The 25,298-nt window shown below is 43.0% G+C and overlaps 1 protein-coding gene and 1 non-coding gene across 2 annotated transcripts in view; both read right to left on the reverse strand.

The window, feature by feature from the left end:
• Window positions 1-25,298, reverse strand: part of LOC124775437 — a 69,921-nt gene that overhangs the window by 19,417 nt on the left and 25,206 nt on the right. Inside the window, exons 5-7 of the mRNA XM_047250270.1 lie at window positions 17,823-18,139; window positions 5,752-5,922; window positions 5,549-5,670 (exon numbers count right to left, since the gene is read on the reverse strand). Coding sequence (XP_047106226.1) covers window positions 5,549-5,670; window positions 5,752-5,922; window positions 17,823-18,139 — 610 coding nt within the window. The remainder of the gene's footprint in view (window positions 1-5,548; window positions 5,671-5,751; window positions 5,923-17,822; window positions 18,140-25,298) is intronic.
• Window positions 14,414-14,532, reverse strand: LOC124778965. Its single transcript, XR_007015936.1, has one exon. It is a non-coding gene; the product is annotated as a 5S ribosomal RNA (ribosomal RNA).

A 25,298-nucleotide genomic window follows, 5' to 3' on the forward strand; every position in this document is an offset into this window, starting at 1 on the left:
TTATATTGCATAGTAGGATGACTGAAGGTTTTTGAAGGGACAGCTATGGAACACATTTTTATATACATTTCACTGCCTGTTAATTCGAGGTCACTACTTTTCACCATAAAATGCGTTTCTTCCTTCAGATTAATAATCCATTTTTTCTATATTTTTGCAGGAGAAATTATTTATGAAATTAATATGCTATAAGCAGTTGTTAATTAAGTCTATGTCATTTATGAATGTGATCACATATACTCTACTTGTTTCATAACCTTGCTACAGCTGACTCATGACAAATGACGTTACACATCTTCATTTGCAGCAATAAGTCAAATGCAAATATTATTATCCCCCAGCAATTACTTATCGATCTCAACGCAATGCATTGCTAGCAAATAATAAAAAATATAATAATACTTTGTAATTAGGAAATGAGTACCAATGTTCTCTGTAAAACACCACATGAATATAATGACTTCAGATGATTTGTAATTAGGAAATGAGTACCAATGTTCTCTGTAAAACACCACATGTATATAACGACTTCTGATGATTTACAATTAGGCAATGAGTGCCAATGTTCTGTGTAAAACGCCAATTTATGAACATTATTCTAGGAAATGAGTGCCAATGTTCTCTGTAAATCATTATATGAATATTATGACTTCTGATGATTTGTAATTAGGAATGAGTACCAGTGTTCTCTGTAAAACACCATATGAATATTATGACTTCTGATGTTTTGTAATTAGGAAATGACTACCAATGTTCTCTGTAAAGCACCACATGAATATAATGACTTCTGATGATTTGTAATTAGGAAATGAGTACCAATGTTCTCTGTAAAACACCATATGAATATTTTGACTTCTGATGATTTATAATTAGGCAATGAGTGCCAATGTTCTGTGTAAAACGCCAATTTATGAACATTATTCTGTAATACTACATACATGGTACAGAAATGTTCAATAACTGGGCAATGAATGCCGCAAACTACTAATGTAATTCTCAGTGAAGACTAGTATGTGACTTAATGTCCTTCACCTTCTGGTCTGACTACCCTGAATTACTCCAATATCCGTTTATCCTGTATATCCTCTTGATCATGGAGCACTATATTTGGTTTTTGCACTAATTCTACGTTGGTGTACCTTACAAGAACGTGGTGTTGACACGACATGCTGTCCACCACCTTGAGCGATGGAGATGTTATTATGGTCCCACTGTTTGGTGTACCTAATGTACTGCTAAAAGGATAACATGGAATATTACTACGACATTTCAGTGTCTTGGCTACGCTGATAAATACTTCTGGGAAAAGAACTTCAGATTGTTCCACTAGGTGTTGTGCTACAGTAGAAAGATATGGACTTTCAGTGCAGCTGCGTGCAACCTAAAGTGCTACAACCATGATGCAATCCTTCCCTTTCCTATCCTAATTCTTGTAACATAGTGAAAATCATTTTTTGCTAATATCATTTATATTAATGACCAATAGATTTTTTTTTGATTTGCTGATATATTCTGAATTACAGTGTGTGTGCACTTTTGTCATTTTTCTAACATGATTTCTACTCATTGTATGTACATTTTTTTCATTTGCTGATATGTTCTGAACTACAGTGCATGTGCACTTATGTCATTTGTTAATATGTTTTGTGCTGAACGTCAGTAAGTGTGCACTTTTGTCATTTATCAACATGATTTGTATATACATTTTTCTGATTTGCTGATATGTTCTGTACTCATTGTATATATCTTTTTTTCATTGTCTGATATGTTTTGTACTCGGTGCATGTGCACCATATTTACTTCATGTTCTACATCTGTTCGTAAAGTTAATCAGTTAAGAAAAAATTTGTTGCTCATGGCAAGTCCAAATGACTCACCATCGCTGCCAAATTTTTGCACCCCAGTGGAGGGTTATGAAACACGTATGTATTCAGTATATTCATTAACAGCGATGGCGAGGCATGACAGAATCTCTGACCAGAGAGTTATTTATCGTTGCTAGTCTGCGCTTGACCGCGCGAGTTGTAGTTGTGAGTTGGACTCAGAGCAGTTGCGTGTAGCGAGTCGGCAGGAACAGTAGTTGTGTGTGAGGAGTCGGCGGGCGTCGACATGGGTCTCTGGTCACAGTTCTGGACGAGGTATATTGTTATCGAAGGTAATGAAGCAGCATTGCGCTCAGCTAATAACATATGTTAATTGTAATTAATTTGTTCAAGAATTGCCCCAATAGTAATTTTTCTACAAAGTAACCTTTTTAAAGAAACAGATTCATTTCAAGTTAAATAATATTTCCTATGCATTCCCTCCGAGAATTAAAATTAAATACGGGCCAGCATTGCACGGAGCTGTGTCGAAAAATAAGAGCAGATATAGATGCAGTTTACTGAGGTAAGAATTTTGGTTTTTTGTGTTCAGGTTTAATTATTGCACACTGCCGAAGGTCAGCGCAGCTGCCCTTATAAAATTTGTCAGGTTCATCTTAACGTTAATTTTGTGGGGACTTAACATTTTTGCACATTTTTATTATCATTGAGTTTTATTACTGTGGGAAGCTAACATTTGGCACTATTTACATTATCATTCAATTATTGTCATCATATTCTTGCTGGGAGGTTACGAATTCACTAATATTGACTTTTAAAATTATTACGGGGGGGTTACAAGCTCGACCCCGTTAATCGGAAATTGTTTATGAATTTTTTCCGCAGTCTAGTTGGAACTAGAAGTTCTTGGATACCTTAAGCGCTAATTGATTCTCGATGGGTCCATAAGCACACTTATTGTTAGCATTTTATTTTTAGGCTGTCGGGACGAGTGAGAAGAAACGTCAGTGTGGACTCTAGCCTTCATTTATCTTCGTTGGACTTACACATTTTAACCCTTAACTAACAAGGTGACTTTTCTGCAACGTTTAGTACGAGGTGGTATCTGTGGGACCCCCACGTTTAACGGAGATTTGGGGCGCAAATCATTCGAAATTTAATTTAAATTACATGAAATTTATTTTTGTAATTGTGTGTGTGTTGTTTAAATACTTATTGTTGATTCTATTTACTAAATAGAGCGTAGAGTACATACTTTTGTGCCTTTTTCAGATAGTAGACATAAAAAACTGTTACAGACCTAAATTTTAAATTCTGGACAATTATGTAGCAAGTAACTGTTCATGTAAAACTAAATCCCCGGGTTGAAACTTGCGCATAAAAAGTTCTCTCCATCAGCACAAGAAGAAAGTCTAAGAAACTAACAATAAATGCTAGGACCTACATTTTTTTACTATCACTCAGAATATATTTGACTTTAATTAACAGTTTACATATTTTACTGGAGAAACAAAGGTCCTCATCACAACTAGCCTGAAGTTCTTCCTTTGAATGATCCTTCGCTAGAAGAGCTGTGATCATTGGCTATTGTAAAAGCGTCGTCTTTTCGTGTATTTCTTGATCTGTATTGCTGCCATTTTACTCCATTCACGGACCAACAATTTCATGAAATTTAGGGCAGTAAACACTGACACAATCCTGCGAACACATTTTGTGCTATAGTGGAGAAAACAGGTTCGTAGTTCACGATTCGCGGTCTAGGAGACCCAAAAAGTGTCAACACGTGTCAGCAACAAAAAAGAAGGCGATAATGCTTCCGACAGTAAGACATTGCAGGATGGGCGGAGGAGTTACTGAAGCTTTCTGCCAGAAGTGACATTGGAGAGTGAGTTCGAAAATTTTTGCTCGGTCTGAGACACACCTCGCGAGTTAAGGGTTAAACCGGAATTCTTTATCATAACTCGTAGTTCAGAATTACCCTTGTCTCACGAAAACCTTGGCACTTAATTATTTACACAAGCCCTCGAACGAGCAACTAAATGTGTATGTTTGAATCTTCAGGACAGCATTTTTTTAGAGTAGTATTTGACAAATGATGAAGTAGTTGCTGTTCACTTTCATAACATATGTGTGTTCAGCAGAGTAACTATACAGGGTGAAAAGTATTTAAACCGACAAACTCTGGGAGGTTGTAGGGGACATAAAAGCAACTATTTTTCCCTAATGTCATTTTTTCCTATGAGGAGTATTTAAACCAGTAGAGGAAGATTTCTACGGCGGCAAATTAATTAAACCAACAAACACTTTTCCATTTTATGACCAAGAGACAACACATTAACACAACCCAATTTCAGTTACAGTAGATTTTCAAAAATGCCTCCATTGACACGTAAACAAAGGTTACACCATCGAATCATGTTCCGTCTGACATGGGCAAAAACCCCAAGAGTGTCCTGATTTGTTCCTGCTGCTGCTGCTAGTATCCGGGCAACCAGATCCTCTTCTGATGCAACAGGAGTTGTGTAAATAGGGTTGCGCATCTCTTCTCACACAAAAGGTCCAGAGGGGACATATCTGGGGTTCGAGCAGGCAATGGTACAGGACAACCTCTGCCAATCCACATTCCTGGGAACCGTCGGTCCAGGAATCGCCGCACACGACGACTGAAATGTGCCGGCGCCCCGTCATGTTAAAACCATATGCGTTGTCTTGTAGGGAGCGGGACGTCTTCCAGCAGTTCTGGGAATGCTCTGGCGAGAAAATTGTAATATTGCCTGCCATTTAATGGCCTAGGTAGCCGATACGGCCCAATTAAACAGTCCCCAACAACGCCGACCCACACATTAACGAAGAAGCGCACTTGATGAGCGCTAGTAACATTGGCATGTGGGTTACCCTCACTCCAAACATGCGAGTTGTGCATTTTGAAGACTCCATCACGCCCGAAAGTTACTTCATCGGTAAACAACACAGAGGATGGAAATGTAGGATGCATTTCACACTGTTCCAGGTACCACTGCGAAAACTGTGCTCTGGCTGAATAATCAACTGGGCCCAGGTTGTGGACACGCTGTAAGTGCAATGGACGTAACAATTGCTCTCGAAGGACTGTTCTTACATTCGTCTGATTTGTCCCCACGTTACGTGCAATTGCACGAGTGCTGATTGAAGGATCCCGCTCCACATGCTGCCAGACAGCTTCCTCAAATTGCAGCGTTCTTACCGTGCGACGGCGTCCCTGTCCAGGTAATCCGCTAAATGACCTGGTCTCACCCAGACGTTGGCACACAGCAGCAAAGGTTGTATGATGCGGGATACGGCGATTAGGATATTGTTGTTGATAAACCATCCGTGCAGCTCGTCCGTTGTAGTGTGCTACATAGTACGCACCAACCATATGAGTGTACTCACTCCAGGTGTATCGCTCCATTAGTAAACAGAGACAATGCACTACTACACTGGTGGACAGCAGTTGCCTGCAAGTGAAGAGCGTAATACGCCCTCTAAGAACTGAAGATCGTACTACGGCCTCTAATAACTGAAGAGCGTAATACGGCCTCCACCGGTTTAAATAATCCTCATAGGAAAAAATGACATTTGGGAAAAATATTTGTTTTGATGTCCCCTACAACCTCCCAGAGTTTGTCGGTTTAAACACTTTTCACCCTGTAGAACGTCCTCCGTAGGCTTTTGTTATGAGAATGTGATACTTGTGGAATATAAACCTTGAAGTTGAAAGCTCTCGCTGGTGATGATGGTGGTGATGGTGGTGGTGGTGGCCGTGGTGGTGCAACGTCGGAGGCGGAGGGGGCGTGGGACCGCAGTCGTCGTCTACGTGCGCGTGGTAGCGGTGGTAGTGCGGCGGCGGCGGAGGCAGCGTGTGGTGGTGGTAGAGGTGGCGGTGGTAGGGCGGCGCGGGGGCGGGCACGGGCGCGTGGAAGCAGCCGCCCGCGGAGCGCAGGTCCTGGTGCGACCGGCTCAGGCACGGCGGCGGCGGCGGCGGCGACCGGCAGTGATCTTCCGGGGGCGGCAGCCGCGACGTGCTGCCCCCGCCGAGCCCGCGGCCGGACTCCAGCATGTAGCGCCGGTGCGGGATAACCTGCACACGTCACGCTGATGTCAGTGTCAAGCCTTAATACGCTCGTAGAAAATTCTTACCCAGGAGCAGATTAACGGATCAAAGGAGGCGTGGGGGTGAGATATCATGACTCAGCCCTCCAAAAACTTTTTAATAAAAGCTTTTGTATTTGAGTATATATAAATTACCAAATTTCTCAGCCATCTTTCGAATAATTCCTTAAAATAAAATAATTTTTTAATGCAACACGTTTTTATATCGACCATAAAATATAAAATAATTTCTCCTATCCCATACAGATCACCAACACCGTACGGACAGTTCAGAAAATTTATAAGAAGAATTTTTAATATCTATCAAAATACTTGTAAGATTTATAACGAAAGGCATGGGGCACACGAAACAGATAATTTATTCATGAATCTCTTGCATGTGCCCCATGTTTTTCGTTATAAATATTTTATATACTTTCACTGCTATTAAAAATTCACTATCACAAATGTTCAGAACCGTCTGTAAGGCGTAAGGTATATGTGTGGGGATAGGAAACATCACTTTATTCGTTTTAGTCCAACTTAAAAACGTGTTAAATTAAAAATTTATTTTACTTCAAATCATTATTTTACGCTTTATAGTCATGTGTGTGTGAAATTTTTGTATTGTTGCAGTTTATTGTGACCAGAATCTGACAAGGACCTGAAACAGCTCAAAAATCAGCAGAGACCGGCCGACTGGCCAGGGGTGAAAAGGACAACAACGAGGAGAAAATGTATGACACGGACAACATAGCAGAGTAACGAAGTTCAAAGAGCGGAATCATAAGGTGTACCGAAATTTCAGATTAAACCAACGGAATATAATGAGAACAATATGAAAGGGCAGCGAATACACACTGAAGGGAGAGCCATGGGGCGAATAGTTTCATAGTGCAGCTTGCGGCGCCGTGAGGCCAGCACTATAGAGATGATACTAGCATAGCAAATGTGGCAATGACGCCCAGCAGCCGTCATCGAGTTCGACGTATGCTGCATGGAACGCATTATGACACTACACACACAATACGCAATCCCTGCAGGGCAGCCGAGACGTCGAGTATTACAACAGCCGGCCGCGCGGAGTAGCCTCGTGGTCTATGGCGCCTTGCCACGGTTCGCGATCCCCCCTCCCTCGGAGGCTCGAGTCCTCCCTGGGGGATGAGTGTGTGTGTGTGTTTTGTCCTTACCGTAAGATAGATTAAGTTGGATTAAGTAGTGTGTAAGCCTCGGCACTGATGACCTCAGCAGTTTGGTCCCATAGGAACGTACCAGAAATTTCCAAAATCATTACCAACCCTTTTTACCCTACCCCCACCCTGGATCATACAGCCAAGAAAGTGAGTTAATATTGCATTGTCACTCAGTTCTGAGTTATGTTTAGAATTTCAAGTCACTAGCTCATGGGGAAGTTAGTTTGAAACCAACTGCAATATTTGTAATGGTCAGAAAGACAATAAAGAAAGCGACCTAATAGAAAACGGCTAAAATGCAGTAGACTGATGACTGAGAGTCTCAAAAATGCAAGGAATTCTTGAAATTTGCAGCTACGTTTATCATAGAATGGTTTTCAATTGCTTGCGAGAGGGTCTGCCCACATGAGAGGGCCTGCAGTCCAGACAATGAAAGGCATATATTCAAAGGTATCAGCTATCAACGACAAATTCGAAAAAGTTCATGAGTCAACAGGTAGAACTGGCAAATCATCGGAAGCTGAGTAAGGCAAGTCAGGAAGAAAAACATCATTCACTACCCAAAAAATCACCGAAAGGATGACTTGCCCAATGGTAGGCGAAAAAGAATGAAGGAAACAGCTTTCATACTATTCACACACTCGCGCAGCTTGGATACCTGCGTTCGCAATCGTACTACTAAAGGACGTAGTGATAATGGTGAATGCGCACGATTATTTTACAGTGTGTAAATTACGACATTGTCGAAATTATGCAAATCCGTTTCTCTTATAATTCTTAAAGTAATTGCATAGCAAACGTATTTCGGAAGACTGCTTTTCAAATGTTGTATTTCTCTGAATTTCAGTGTCTTGGAAGTTACGATGTACTAAGAACTGATGAAAAGAAATATTATTCTTACACATTTTGTAGTAATTAAACAATTTATCATTGTTATATAAAAAGTTTTTACCATTATTACTAAAATCGTAGGCATCTGTGGCACAAGTAGGGCTGGTGGCAAGTTCTACACTACTTGCCATTAAAATTGCCACACCACGAAGATGACGTGCTACAGACGCGAAATTTAACCGACTGGAAGAAGATGCTGTGATATGCAAATGATTAGCTTTTCAGACCATTCACACGAGGTTGGCGCCGGTGGCGACACCTACAACGTGCTGACATGAGGAAAGTTTCCAACCGATTTCTCATACACAAACAGCAGCTGACCGGCGTTGCCTGGTGAAACATTGTTGTGATGCCTCGTGTAAGGAGGAGAAATGCGTACCATCACGTTTCCGACTTTGATAAAGGTCGGGTTGTAGCCTATCGCGTTTGCGGTTTATCGTATCGTGACAATGTTGCTCGCGTTGGTCGACATCCAATGACTGTTAGCAGAATATGGAATCGATGGGTTCAGGAGGGTAATACGGAACGCCGTGCTGGATCCCAACGGCCTCGTGTCACTAACAGTCGAGATGAAAGGCATCTTATCCGCATGGCTGTAACGGATCGTGCAGCCACGTCTCGATTCCTGAGTCAACAGATGGGGAAGTTTGCAAGACAACAACCATCTGCACGAACAGTTCGACGACGTTTGCAGCAGCATGGACTATCAGCTCGGAGACCATACCTGCGGTTACCCTTCACGCTGCATCAGAGACAGGAGCGCCTGCGATGGTGTACTCGACGACGAACCTGGGTGCAGGGGTGGCAAAACGTCATTTTTTCGGATGAATCCAGGTTCTGTTTACAGCATCATGATGGTCGCATCCGTGTTTGGCGGCATCGCGGTGAACGCACATTGGAAGCGTGTATTCGTCATCGCCATACTGGCGTATCACCCAGTGTGATGGTATGGGGTGCCATTGGTTACACGTCTCGGTCACCTCTTGTTCGCATTGACAGCACTTTGAACAGTGGACGTTACATTTCTGATGTGTTACGACCCGTGGCTCTACCCTTCATTCGATCCCTGCGAAACCCTACATTTCAGCAGAATAGTGCACGACCGCATGTTGCAGGTCCGGTACAGGCCTTTCTGGATACAGAAAATGTTCGACTGCTGCCCTGGCCAGCACATTCTCCAGATCTCTCACCAATTGAAAACGTCTGGTCTATGGTGGCCGAGCAACTGGCTCGTCACAATACGCCAGTCACAACTCTTGATGAACTGTGGTATCGTGTTGAACCTGCATGGGCAGCTGTACCTGTACACGCTGTCCAAGCTCTGTTTGACTCAATCCCCAGGCGGACCAAGGCCGTTATTACGGCCAGAAGTGGTTGTTCTGGGTACTGATTTCTCAGGATATATGCACCCAAATTGCGTCAAAATGTAATCACATGTCAGCTCTAATATAATATATTTGTCCAATGAACACCCGTTTATCATCTGCATTTCTTCTTGGTGTAGCAATTTTAATGGCCAGTAGTGTATTTGTGTTTCGGGGAGGGGGGGGGGGGAGTGGAGGGAGAGGGAGAGAGAGAGAGAGCACAAGAAACTGAGGTCCTCTGACCAGAACGCTGGACTCGTGTGTGCTATGTGCTCTTACATCGTAAGCCTAAACATAAATAAATAAATGTAATGTAATGCGATGGAACAAATTAGATGAAAAGATGCAATTTCTTTTCATAACACAATCTGGCGATCAGTCATTGGGATAATTCACAATCATCGATTACCTCGAAGTACCGGTACGTGTATGGAGCGGTTGAATGTGAAATAGTTGCAAAAATCTGTCTGCAGTGGTGATGCACATGTCACTATGATATTAGACAAAGAATATTAAGAAAGAGTTACTCACCGACGACAGAGGTCATTTATGGAACCGCCTTTTGATAAGTCCTTGAGTATTGTTTATCCGTCTGAAAGTCTTACCAAGCTGGATTAGCGGAAGAGATAGCTAAGTTTCAAAGAACAATTGCCCGATTCGGGTTGGAAACCAGAACGAGAGGGAGAATGAGAGCCCAGTTATCTGTCGTGGCAGACGCTCTATCGAGTCAAGAGACACATAACTTTCTCTAGTGTCGTTGAGGCGATAAAAGTAAAAGGATTCGAGCTTCTACAGACAGTTCCTGATAACTATTCTTCTTACATACCACACGCGAACGTAACAAGAAGCGAGGAAAATAATCTTGGAATACAGCGTGTCCTCTATCACAGATTGTACAGTGAAGATAGATAAAGAGGACCAAAGTTGTTCGCTTCAAATACTTTCGGAAGATTTTGAGGTGTCGTAAAGACAGTTCCCAGTAAATGACATATAGTTTCGTGTCATAGCGAAGTTAATATAGAAGTATTAATATCAACATTTTTTCAGTGGAGCTTTAGAAATTCAGCGCCTTAGCTATGAAAGTGATAAATTCAACGGAGTATAATTATCCAAGATTAAGGTACAACGTGCAGAGACAGAGTATAACCTCGAAATGGAAGCAGGCTGGGGAAGGCCTATGTCATTTTCAAAGGAACCATCCCGGTATTAGTTTAGCCACTTTAAGGAAAACTTGAAACCGGGTGGTCTGACGGTAGTTTGAAACTCCGCCTCTGAATTGCAGATCTATTAAGCCAAACACTGCGCCACATCGATAGGTTCATTTTTCTAAATTCAGTAAGTAATGTCAGAGAAAGTATCGTTTTTACCACTAGCTATTAGAATTTCTCTGTTTAAACATGAACTGGTCGTTGTTTTTTGCGCAAGTTCGTGGCTAAGCACCGACTCTAAATGGCGGATTAACAATTGATTAAAAACTGATACTTATTATACTTGGCTACATCAGATTGGGCCTATAATTCGCTGAAAGATAAATGACATGGTTAGAAATTAGGGATGGTTCACCAAGTTACTAGGGTAATAGTTCTACTTTTTTTTTCCAGAGCCTTGAAAGAAAGATGGTCACATATTGAATGGATATGGAGAACAATAAATTTAGCTATTAAGATGTCTCATTCATTTAACGCACGTGGAGTAGCAGCACAGAGAAAATACTAAGTTTTAATTTTTTACCGTTTTCATTTTTTGCACTAATGTACAAATCCGAGCACTTTAGATCCGATCCATTATACAAATAGATTATTTTCAGTCACATTCCAACAAGCTGGGAGTAGAGCAGAGGGACGCCTGAATCAGAATGTATTGAAGCAGGTTTGACGTTCCAAAATTTGTATTACAGTCAAGGGCGACCACCCAGTACCTTGATCGGGACAGGAGGATTGGAGCTATTTTTATTTGTTTCTGGGAGAATACGTCTGTGTCAAAAATAAGGAAGTCTAATGTTTATATATATATATGTGTGTGTGTGTGTGTGTGTGTAAGAATGAAAAGACGATACACAGAGCAGTGTAGGCCTGTGTGTGTTTGTTTGTGTGTGTGTGTGTGTGTGTGTGTGTGTGTGTGTGTGTGTGTGTATGTTTGTGTGTAAGAATGCAAAGACGATACACAGAGCAGTGTAGGCCTGCTTGTGCTGTTGTACTGCTGAAGCTGTATGTATGCTGGCGTCGTTCCAATGGAGCAATTCGTTTCCATCTTATCCGACGCGGCGTATTTCTTTTCTTTACGTATGAAATCACATACTTACGAACAAGACATAGTTTGATATTGAAAACATATAAATTCTGAATACGGTTAATCTCTGCGAAATTACAAGTGGAGAATGAAACATCAGTGAATTCATCTCTTTCACTACCAAATTTCGAAGGCCATATGGAATGCTTTGAAGTTACGTAGAATACTTAATAAAAACTTGGAGATTTCGAGTCAGTCCATGAGACGTCTATAGTGGCTTAATATGAAGTTAAAAGTTCATGAAAGACAGGTTTACGGGGTGGAATTTTAGTTCGACAGTTTTAAGCTGTTTCCTTTATTGGGCGAAAAATTACTTATACAAGGTAATTCCGTGATGATGGTACAAATTTTCGGTCATGAGAGAAAAGGGTAAATTAATGAATTTGAGGTAAGGGGCCCTGGTCCGGAAATAGCCGAGTTGAAAGCCATGAGTTAAAGTTGTTCTGATACCTCTGACAGTGAAATACATGTATCGGTACTGTTGCTGCAAAAATTGTAGGGTAGGCAATTTTCTGAGTTGTAGTGTGGGCCAAAACAAAAAAAAGTCTTGTATACATGAGCTCTATAACTCCTTCGTTAGGGTGAAACATATCTACTACAAGGTCTTTGGTGTCAGTATTTTTCGAGGAAGTAATATGGAGCGAGACAAGAAGAAATGACTAGTAAATTTGAGTTCTAAAATGCATACCTTAAGAGTTATGGACATTTTTTCAGTAGAAAAGATGTGTTTCACTGTAGCGAAGATGAAAAAGTGCTCATAGCTCTTAAGGAATGCGTTTTACAGCCTATATTTACTGGACACTGTTTTCTTGTTTTTGTCCATACCATCTCCTGGAAAAACATGGAAACCCAACAGGTGTGATTCACAGTATCGAAGATGAATAAGTGCTCATAACTCTTAAGGTATGCGTTTTAAAGCTTATATTTACTGGACACTGTTTTCTTGTTTTTGTGCATACCATCTCCTCGAAAAACATGGAAACCAATGTGATGTGTTTCACAGTATCGAAAATGAACAAGTGCTCATATCTCTTAAGATACGAATTTTGGCCCTTATTTATCTTCTCTGTCTATTCTACCACCTATGAAAGTTGCCTACTCTACAGTCGTAGCAACAACATTGACGATACATGTATTCCACTGTTAGCGGTATCAGAACGACATTCGCTTATGGCTTTCGACTTGGACGTTTCCGGACCACGGCCCCTCAAACTGATATATTTACCGTTCTCCATTATCTCTAAAATTTTGTAACATCGTGACGGTATCACCTCGTATGTAGAGATACGGGCTTAGGATCTGTCGTTGTAGAGTGAACATTCAGAGAAACTGTTACGTTATATATTTATTGTGTTTATAAAGAAAATACGCCTACCACGTACGAAGAGGAGAACGTAACGGCAAAGAATTCTTGCGATCACTCGCATAGCTAGAACAATTGCATTGCAGAATCGCGTGGGATGGAATAGTCATTAAGCCCCTCGACCCGCACTAGAGAGGAACAGGATCTAAATTGTCGTCGAGCCATCCAAATTTAGGTTGCCCTCGTTTCGCTAATAGAAGCTTTGGGACTGGAGATATTTGGACGCAATGCCGAATATCAAAACCCGAACATTGCTCGGTTCTTGGACAGCTGAAGCTAAGAACGGAACTCATTTAAAGTGAAAGTTCCTCTTAAATCAGAAACAAACTGCACTTGATTAAACTGTCACTCATAGATATTTGTGCATCTCAAGCACCACATTCCACTGTTACTGTTATGATTAAAAGCAATGCAGTCAACGACAGTGACCTGCGGTCGCTTTTATCGCAACATCGTAACCTAATACAGGATCATGTAATAAGTAATTTCTTTATTCGTGTGTACTATCATTTAGTCAGTTATTACGACTGTAAGTTGTATCAGTGTGTGTTTTTCGTGCATATTTTCCGAAACAATATTCTTTGAGATATTCCATTTTGCTTACAAGACAGGGATGCTTGGAGCTAGCGATACGGAATCAACAATTTCTTTGTGAATATGACTCTGGCGTGGAATCGTATGCATATTTAGCCTCCACAGAGACGACCAGCTATCATCAGTCGGCCAGTTCGCTAGTGACGTTACGTGAAATAGTGATACTGTGATCATCATAACAGGATAAAGCACAAATGAGATAAGCACAAGAACTCATTTGATGCAGTAAAACAAAAGTAGTTACGAGGGAGGGCAAGGAAACAAATTACTAGATTGGAGGCTTAGTCAGGAAAGCCCTAACTCCGCAGCTCTTCTGAGAAGAAGGCCATCCTGTTAATTTACTGCTGCGAGTAGCAGGCAGACCCCACGTGTATATGCGCTCACCAAAAGATACAGCAAAAAAAAAAAAAAAAAAAAAAAAAAAAATCAAATGCGTATGAAATCTTATGGGACTCAACTGCCAAGGTCATCAGTCCCTAAGCTTACACACTACTGAACCTAAATTATACTAAGGACAGACACACACCGATGCCCGAGGGAAGACTCGAACCCCCGCCGGGACCAGCCGCACAGTCCATGACTACAGCGCCCTAGACCGCTTTTTTTTCTTTTCTTTTTTTTAATCTCATTTTGTTCGTTTTTGTTCGTTGCATCGGCTCGGGGCGGACGTCGTAAGGCATCCGTTTATGTTCGTTGTTGATCGATTAACTAAGTTTTTTTTTTTATTACAGAGGGCTGCTAACCCTCTGACCGAACACGCTGCGCTACCGTGCCGGCATGAGATGGAGCCAACAGCACCCGGTGTTCCCAGGCAGTCACCCATCTAAGCACTAACCGGGCCCGATGTTGCTTAACTTCGGTGATCGGACGAGAACCGGTGTGTTCAACATGGTATGGCCGTTGGCTCGATTTTATATATTGAATCAAACCGCTCGGCTAATCCCGCGCGGCAAAAGATACAGCAGCTTGCAAGCGTCCTAGCTAACGCCGACGCTACAATCTGAACTACTGACGTAATAAGTGGAGAGGTGATGATTGTCCATAGCTCTTCCCTATTCGTGTTGCGTATGCGCACAGCTCACTGTCCCACCGAGTCTCTAGCGCCTCTGACTGTGGACATCTCACGCTGCAACCATAGTACTCGACCTGTTATTATCATCCCGGCATCTTTCCTGGATTTTACTTACAAGGGGAGGCCGCCAATTGTGAAATTCAGATTCGATTCATACTGCGCATAATAAAAGCTCATGGCCAGAGGTGTAATGTGGCAAAGCACCAAGATGCACTTCTCAGCCGTGGTCGAGAAAATCGACAGTTAAAAGAAACCGTTGCGGTGAAATACTCTCTACGATTAATGGTTTTCTACAGCGTCGTGGCGCAGCGGTAAGCGCTCAGGTTTCTAATCCGAAAGTCGCCGGATCGAATCTCGCGTTTTGCAATATTTTTTATTATTAGTTTTTTGTACTTCATATATATGAATTGCTTATGCTTGTTGGTGAAGGCGGATCGCTCTCCAATTGTACCGCTTCCATTTTTCCGTTTGTTTAACAGGCTGTACCAAAGCTCCCACGTCCGCACTGATTTTTAACGATGTTATAAGTTGCGCTAGGGACCGCATCTACCTTCTTTCGAAGTTAGCACGTTACTACGCTGTTATGCGGCAGCTCGTTTCGGCCCATTCAACATCTGTCCTTCAAGTGTAACGAGCGAATAACGGAGTTTATATTTCATACCTGCCACAGCAAATTTGTGTTCGTGGGGTCTCTATTCCAATTCGAACGTTTGACTTACGCTATACGTATTCGTTTCGGAATATCGTTTCTACGTCTTCCGTTAACTATACGTGGTTAACATTGTGAAGAAAATTAGTAACATTTGTGAAATACAACTTTGTTTGCGGAAAACATAATGATGTTCGAAGTCGCCAGTTTTTCCACGACAAACGACTTTCAACTATTTATTATATGCATAATTGTTGAAACTGATTGCCGGGAATTATATATATATATATATATATATATATATATATATATATATATATATATATCTGTGTGTTTGTGTGTGTGTGTATATACACATTTGAATTACAAAAAACAAACACTAAAAAAAGAAAGTTGCATTGCGCGAGATTCGATCCGGCGACCTTCGGATTACGAACCCGAGCGCTTACCGCTGCGCCACGACGCTGTAGAAAAACCATTAATCGTAGAGAGTATTTCACCGAAACGGTTTCTTTTAACTGTCGATTTTCTCAACAACGGCTGAGAAGTGCATCTTGGTGCTTTGCCACATTACACCTCTGGCCATGAGCTCCTACACTCCTGGAAATTGAAATAAGAACACCGTGAATTCATTGTCCCAGGAAGGGGAAACTTTATTGACACATTCCTGGGGTCAGATACATCACATGATCACACTGACAGAACCACAGGCACATAGACACAGGCAACAGAGCATGCACAATGTCGGCACTAGTACAGTGTATACCCACCTTTCGCAGCAATGCAGGCTGCTATTCTCCCATGGAGACGATCGTAGAGATGCTGGATGTAGTCCTGTGGAACGGCTCGCCATGCCATTTCCACCTGGCGCCTCAGTTGGACCAGCGTTCGTGCTGGACGTGCAGACCGCGTGAGACGACGCTTCATCCAGTCTCAAACATGCTCAATGGGGGACAGATCCGGAGATCTTGCTGGCCAGGGTAGTTGACTTACACCTTCTAGAGCACGTTGGGTGGCACGGGATACATGCGGACGTGCATTGTCCTGCTGGAACAGCAAGTTCCCTTGCCGGTCTAGGAATGGTAGAACGATGGGTTCGATGACGGTTTGGATGTACCGTGCACTATTCAGTGTCCCCTCGACGATCACCAGTGGTTGGTGTACGGCCAGTGTAGGAGATCGCTCCCCACACCATGATGCCGGGTGTTGGCCCTGTGTGCCTCGGTCGTATGCAGTCCTGATTGTGGCGCTCACCTGCACGGCGCCAAACACGCATACGACCATCATTGGCACCAAGGCAGAAGCGACTCTCATCGCTGAAGACGACACGTCTCCATTCGTCCCTCCATTCACGCCTGTCGCGACACCACTGGAGGCGGGCTGCACGATGTTGGGGCGTGAGCGGAAGACGGCCTAACGGTGTGCGGGACCGTAGCCCAGCTTCATGGAGACGGTTGCGAATGGTCCTCGCCGATACCCCAGGAGCAACAGTGTCCCTAATTTGCTGGGAAGTGGCGGTGCGGTCCCCTACGGCACTGCGTAGGATCCTACGGTCTTGGCGTGCATCCGTGCGTCGCTGCGGTCCGGTCCCAGGTCGACGGGCACGTGCACCTTCCGCCGACCACTGGCGACAACATCGATGTACTGTGGAGACCTCACGCCCCACGTGTTGAGCAATTCGGCGGTACGTCCACCCGGCCTCCCGCATGCCCACTATACGCCCTCGCTCAAAGTCCGTCAACTGCACATACGGTTCACGTCCACGCTGTCGCGGCATGCTACCAGTGTTAAAGACTGCGATGGAGCTCCGTATGCCACGGCAAACTGGCTGACACTGACGGCGGCGGTGCACAAATGCTGCGCAGCTAGCGCCATTCGACGACCAACACCGCGGTTCCTGGTGTGTCCGCTGTGCCGTGCGTGTGATCATTGCTTGTACAGCCCTCTCGCAGTGTCCGGAGCAAGTATGGTGGGTCTGACACACCGGTGTCAATGTGTTCTTTTTTCCATTTCCAGGAGTGTATTATGCGCAGTATGAATCGAATCTGAATTTCACAATTGGCGGCCTCCCCTTGTTAGACTCTTCCCGCTTGCATAGTTGATGGTAAATGGTCACGGACTCAGAATCTCAGTGGCTTTTTTCTAATTTTTTTGGTCAATTTAATCACGGCGTCGGAATAAGACCAGGGTATTCTTTTTTCCCATCTGTCTATATTCGTGTTTTGCAATTAGCTTTCGTCGAGGATCTGCCTAAACAAAGGTGGAGAACAGGAAAAATCTGATTCGATTGGCTGAAGAGGATCGCCGGTATGGTTCGAAGACTACCTGAGAATGGAGGAAGATTGAGGTGAATGAGTTGCAGTGAAAACTTGGGACAAAGTAGCGTCACGACATTTAGGGTTGAGCACCACGATTGATCGCCGTCGTACATCTCGTTTAGCCTGATAGTTGCACTGAAGTCCCAGAGTACTCACCGGGGGCGGCGGAGGCAAGTGGTGTCTGCGGCAGGCGGGCGGTGGCGGCGACAGCAGCGCCGAGGAGGCGGACAGCTTCCGGTGCAGGTCGTGGCGCTTGCGGCCCCACTCCAGCTGGTGCCAGAAGATGTAGAGGAAGACGGCGCACGTGCCCGCCGTCTCAGACGCCATGAAGCCCGACACCACCAGCAGGAAGCTGAAGCCGTAGCGGTACGTGAACAGCGGCGGCTGCAGCTGCGACCGCGGCCGCAGCTTGCTGCCGATCTCCGCCTTGAAGATCGAGATGTACATCACCAGCCCGATCAGCATCAGCAGACCTGCGGGCACGGGAAGCCGACGCTCGTCACCGGTTACCAAATTTTCCACCTGCCTCTAACACGTCTTGCTGTTCAGGTGAGTAATAGATGTCTGCGCCTTTATATAATCACTGAAGATTGTAAGCTCACCGCACAAAATATAGGGTGCGGCGCTTAAGCCTAGAGAAATAAAACTTTTTAAAGCAAATTTATTGAAACAAAATAGACATGAAGATGAAAATCATTTTTCACATAAGTAGCAGTATCATTTAAGAGTAACACTACTCGATGTAACCTCTTCACCCGTAATGACCGCCTCGAATCTTGTCCTGCAACGATCGCAAGCACTCTTTAAAACAGCGCTGTCCGTATTCGTGAATCCTGCTTCGGGTAGCGGTGCACAGAGGTACGACATTACGGTGCTTCGTCTTATTGGTAAGTTTTTCGACTACGCTCCTAAGATAGTAGTCGAGAGGTTCAAATCCCGGTTATTCAGGGACCAGAACTCCTTTGACCAGAACACGTCAACGTTATCCGAGGGCCAATTTGGACTAATGGGCTAGTATGAGGTCCTCCTTTGGCATCTGACGCATTTTTTGCTTGCTGACATTCAATACTGACTACAATTTCTCAGTGACTGCCCCGGGTCGTCCGAAATCAGCGCCCGAGCCTTTTGGATGAGTGCCGCAATTTTTTACCTGCTTTTCCTCGAATGAAGTCTCCTCGACAGGTTAGTGGAACCTCCTCCAGACTTTTCCGAAGCATTATACTTGGCCATGATATCGCAGACAGTTGATCTCGGGTACTTCAAAGGATCTAACTATTTCAGTGGCCGAACGCCCAGCTCGAAGACTTTCGATAATCGCGGCTCTTCGGTTGTACTTCGCACTTGTCCGTAACATCTCGGCTATTTTGAGATTCTGACTGTTAACGAAATAGCTATGGTTTTCAAGAACACCATTCGCAACCTCCAGTGGAACTACAATGTGGCGAGAAATTCAAATTGAAATTTATACGGATTTAGGCGCCGCACCCTGTATAGACACCCAGTTAAAAAGCACACTCACCACTTGGAGCAATGTAACTGATAAACACTCAGGCTCATAAATTAAGGATATGCCGATACATGGTGAAGCAACGCTCGGGTGGGCGGTTTGCGTGTTTACACCACCTCAGTATATGACCATGCGGTGCATTTGACGTGCGGTCGTCGCACGGTGGCGCTGGCAGCAGTCCACACACGCAGAGGTGTATTGGTGCAGGTCAGAGTGCGATGCAGCGAGTAAGTATGCAGACGTTTTAAGTCGTACTAATGGTGACTGTGTGTTGAAAATGGCTCAAAGAACACATATTGATGACGTTACGAGGGGTAGAATACTAGGGTGACTGGAGGCTGGTCAAACACAGCAGGTCGTAGCACGGGCCCTCCGTGTACCACAAAGTGTGATCTCAAGATTATGGCAACGATTCTAGTAGACAGGAAACGTGATGATGATGATGATTAGTGTTTTAGGGCGCACAACAGACAGGAAACGTGTCCAGGTGCTACAGTACGGGAGGTCCACAGTGTACAACACCACAAGAAGGCCGATATCTCACCACCAGTGCCCGCAAACGGCCACGGAGTACTGCAGGTAGCCTTGCTCGTGACCTTACTGCAGCCAGTGGAAGTTGTCTCCAGACACACAGTCTACAGACGACTGAACATACATGGTTTATTCGCCCGGAGACCCGCAAGGTGCTTTCCACTGACCCCTGGTCACAGGAGAGCCCGTAAAGCCTGGTGTCAAGAACACAGTACATGGTCACTGGAACAGTGGTCCCAGGTTATGTTCACGGACGAGTCCATGTATAGTCGGGTTTTCATCTGGCGTGAACCAGGAATCAGATACCAACCCCTTAATGTCCTTGAAAGGGACCTGTATGGAGGTCGTGGTTTGATGGTGTGGGTTGGGATAATGATTGGTGCACGTACACTGCAGCATGTCTTTGACAGAGGAACTGTAACAGGTCAGGTGTATCGGGACGTCATTTTGCACCAGTATGTTCGCCTTTTCAGAGGTGCAGTGGGTCCCACTTTCCTCCTGATGGACGATAACGCACGGCCCCACCGAGCTGCCATCGTGGAGGAGTACCTTGAAACAGAAGATATCAGGCAAATTGAGTGGCCTGCCTGTTCTCCAGACCTAAACCCCATCGAGCACGTCTGGGATGCTCTCGGTCGGGCTTGGCGGCATTCTTAGTACTCTTTCAGAGGAGATCAGTACGTGCCACCAACTGGATCCAGCCGCTTCTCACATCTTCATTAGTATTTACGTCATAGATACGACACTACACTCTCTTCAACACTTACATCAGTCATGTACATCAACAGTTACTCGTAGGATGCAAAACTCACGTTCTGAGAACGAAACGTGTCCTATACGTGGGATAAAAGAAACTCCAAAATTCTGCTATATAACGTGTTACCTATATAGATGATGTAATTATTTATTTCTTCAGGATAAAGTTTCTGAGCATTAATTGTGATAAGTGACTGAATAGTTTGTACTTAATTAGAATGAAAACGACCTGTTCTCTGGTTTGGATTCATAACAATTTAGAAGGAGACTGCTGGGATTATGAGACTTGATGCTGTTCTCTTCATCTCTGCATAACTGTTGCAACCAGCATCCACTCGAACTGCTTAGAGTAGTGAAAATTCTGTTTCTCTCCAAAATTTTTACCCTCCCACATGTTCCTCCAATGCAAATAGACTATTTCTTGATTTCTCAGGATGTGTCCTGTCAACTGATGCCTTCTTGTAAGACATATATGACTATTTCGATCATGTTATGGTGATAACATGATCTGACAAAAATCTTGGATTTTTTAAAAATTCCCTGCAGTAGCACCTTTAAACTGAACAAGCGTAAAGCCGCGTTTAGAATGAGTGTGAAACACGTTTTGCAACAATGTTTGCAACATTGTTTGCAACTAGTGTTGACTATCGATGTTTGCAACATGTTGCAAACACGAAAACAGCTACTCGGATAAAAGGAAACATTATCTTTAGCCTGCTTCCGCTGTCACCGCATGGCGCTAGTGTTTGTTAACGTTACGATATGCTTCATGAATTCGTATAGCAGCGTGTAGTAATTGTGTTGCCTTAATAGAATGTGATGACTTCAAATATCTGTTTTCACGTCAAGATAACAGGTATTTCGTTTTATTGTACTCTACCTATGGAACGCGTGAAGTGTAAACTATAAAATTTCCAAGTTGAAACAGGACTCCATTCAGAAAATCGCTGTTGTGTTTAACACGAGTAGCAGTGGTGTAGAAGAGAAGTTGACACTTCTTTTGACAGAAGATCAGATGAATTGCGTTAGGTAGGTATACTTTGAGATGGGATTAAATTTTGTATAACAGAACGCAGGAATTGCCAGCGAGGGTGAACAAAGAAGGGGAACCGACAACAATTTCAAAATCCATTTCCACGTTCGCCATTACCGATTGTGACATTACTGTAGAGGAGGTTCATAATGGAGAGGATTTGATTGCTTGTACCAACATATTACACAAAGTCTGGCAGTGAAATGACGAGACTGCCTAACTTCTATCGCGCAGCCGTGTGAGGGTAGTTTGTTATTGGAATTTAGATGACGAACCTTCAAGAGCAGCCACCTTCGATTTCGTCTTCGTCTGCTTTAGTTTGCTTTTGAGCCTTGCTGGATAGGACGTTATTTGGTAGTAATGCTGCGATAATGGTGGGCTTAAAAACTGAGCAGCGTAGTAGCCTAAAATTCCTTGTGAAATTAAGATAAAAGTCACCAACGGAATTTTTTATACGTTAAACTCAGTGTTTGGTTGTAATGGTATGTCACGTTAGCTAGTTTTTGAACGAGAAGGGATTGAAGATGATGAACGTCTCGGTTGATATGTGAATTCAAGAAGTGAACAAACATTGAGAAAATTAATGAAACTTAACGGAACGACCGACTTGAGAGCAGTTGGATAGTCGTAGACACGGTGAACACAAATAAATAGACAGTAAGAAAAACTTTTGTATGATGAACTGAACATGACAAATGTTTGTGCAAATCTGGCTCGGAAAAATCTCCCAGGAACAAAAACGCTATCGGAGAACATCTGCTCCGATGTCATGGAACGAGTCAACGAAGAACCAGATTTGCTCACACCTGTCGTCACTTACGATGAAAACTGGATCTTCCAGCACGACTGGGAAACAAGGCGTCACTCGATGTTCTGGAAGAGTCCCACATCGCCAACAATGAAAATGAAGCACAGATGAGCGACTCAGAATTGAAGTTAATGCTGATCTTTTTTTTTATGTCAGGTGTGGTACCATGAGTGAATGGCTGCCTGAGGATCAAACTATTAATCAGAAATACCACAAAGAAGTCAAGTTGAGGGAAAGAGTAAAGAAGATAAGATCGGATTTATGGAAGAACTACGCATGGATTCTGCTTCAAGACAACGTGCTAGTCTGCACTGCCGTATCTGTGAAACAGTTTGTAGCAGAGAACCGCATTCATGTGCTTGAACATTCTCCGTATTCGCCAGATCTGGCTCCTTGTGACTTTTATCTGTTTCCAAAAGTGAAAAATGTATTGAAGGAAACACATTTTCCGACTGTTGAAGAGCTAAAAGCAACAGTAGCAGAACTGTTGAAGATGATGTGTAGATATGGGAAGTATACATGTTGAAGGGGATGAAAGTTAATTGTAACTCTGTTTGCGATAGATCAGGTTTCTGACGCCAGTCTCGTTATTTAATTTCCACGCCTCGTAAGTATTCAATAAGCAAAGAACATATACGTCAGGGTCATATACGTAGTAGGATTTTCTTTGTATAATCCCTCAACCAAAGCTTCACAAACTATGAACTTTTTTTAGATGCAGCGGGCTTCGAAATCCATACATATTGCAAAAAACGGATGTACACATATTATGTATGTATTATGAATGTTCCACATCTCCTTCTAAACCACTGGAGCAGTTTTAACCAAAAATTGGTACACATATCACTTATTGTCTGGAAATCGTTGCTGTGGGAGTGAGAATCACCCACTTATCAGAGAGGTGGAGTTGAGTGTGAAGAAGCAGTGTAGTCCACAACGTACGAACAGCCATACTTCAGTCATACAGTGTTTTGGAATGAGAGCACCCAGTGCCTTGGAACAAATTTTACACATAATTTCAAACGTTTATGAAACTTTTTCTCGCTGACATCTCCAACAAAATGATGAAAGGAAAAAATGTTTATCGCTTACTACATTTTCGCTGTTCATGCGTTGAAACTGCCGCATGAAGCATGACGTTTTAATTTATTACTCCTTTACTAGTAACTCTATTCGCAACACATTTATCAGACAGTATTCACATATATCACTGAATGTCCTTGGATGTATGACGCTATAAACACCGAATGCGCGAAAAACTGCCGCCTCATGCGTGACGTTTTAATTTACTACTTCGTCACTACTAACTCTATTCACAACATATTTTGCAGACAGTTGCCATTATATCACAGAATGTACCTGCGAGATTATATCATTGTATAGCGCATAGGTCAGGGGATACAACATCAGCAAGAAGTACCGACATCCTAGTAGGTTAAGCGTCACAACATGGAAAGAGAATAGGAGGAGGAAGAGATGGGCAGAAAGAGAGGGAAGAGGGATGGACAGAGGGAAGGGAGAGGAGGAGATGGAGAGAGAAAGGAAACAGGAAGAAATACATAGAGACAGAGGGAGGCAGAGATAGGCAGAGCGAGACTAGAGGACGAGACGAGCAGAGAGAGGGGTAGGAGGAAATGGACAAAGAAAAACATAAGGAGACGATGGACAGAGAGTGGGGAGAGGAGAAGATGGACAGAGAAAGGAAAGAAGAGAAGAAGAACAGGGAGGGGGAAGAGGAGGTGGTGGACAGAAGAGGGAAGGAGGAGGACACAGAGGTGAAGGAACAGATAGACAGAGAGAGATGAAGGATGAGATGGACAGAGAGAGAACGAAGGAGGAGCTGGGCAAGTAGAAGATTGGAATAAATACATACCCGCCCAACGCCGGGTACTCAGCTAGTATGAAATAAAAGTGCGTGCCTTAGAAAGGAATCTCTTATTGCCAAAAACTTAAAGACCAACAGCAAGTCTCTGATTCAAATGAATTGCTTTTCTGAAATTTGTGACTTTCTTTGAAACAAATGGTTCTATCAAAGTCGTTACAATTTTAAAATCGTACGGCGATGTCTTTGCGAAGTTACGAAAAGCAGCACCTTCTTCCATATTCATCTCGCGCAGCAGTCCTTCCAGTAAGGTTTGCTACCGTATGTTTTCGCCCAACAAGATGACTACGATAACAATTTGTCCATTTTATTTGGATCGTTGAGCTCCGTGGCCGTGGATAATGATATTTTACTATAAAAATACAGCGACCAGCCACTTTTTTAATGAGTTTTATTTATGCCAATATGCATTTCAGGTTTGCACCCATCTTCAGCTGGCAAATTAGTTACCAAACCGAATATTTCTGAAAAACTTCCACACTCTACTTATCAAACCACTTACTAAGCACAATCAAGAAATAACATAATCTAATATAAACCCAACAAATGCATGTAGTAATATACAACATAAAAACCTTAATTATATCTTTGTCGTATTGTAAATGTATGAATTACTGCTTTATATAAATGTGTTATGTTAGTTTATTATCTTCAATACTGTCTAAGTAACCAAAGCAAAATACTTAATATACATCTTACTTAGAATACTTCTATCACCCAAGCCAATGTTTAGTAAACAGTAGCTTAGCTAGAACCTCAAAACTTTCCTAAAATATAACTCTGTCCATAGATAAACTGCTTCTATGTAAACAAAACTCTCAGTCGACAACATGGCGGATAACGCAGTGCGCTTGTGTAAAATACGTGGCAAAAAGTGTTTGTGGTGTTACAAAAAAGAAGAAAAGCCAAGAAAAAAACAAGGAGAGGAGAATGCAAGTAAAATGAACAACTGATAGTGCGTAACTTTAAACTCGCGAAATTGAAGTAAATGATTGGAATCGTTGCTTTTGCACAGGCCAGCTGCAGCATCCAAACTGCTGTCGATATTGTACCACTGTAGAAACTGAAGATACATGTAATTTGACAGCTGAAGATAGGTGCAAACCCGAAATGCA

The sequence above is a fragment of the Schistocerca piceifrons genome, chromosome 2, assembly GCF_021461385.2.
Source record: "Schistocerca piceifrons isolate TAMUIC-IGC-003096 chromosome 2, iqSchPice1.1, whole genome shotgun sequence".
Lineage (NCBI taxonomy): Eukaryota > Metazoa > Arthropoda > Insecta > Orthoptera > Acrididae > Schistocerca > Schistocerca piceifrons.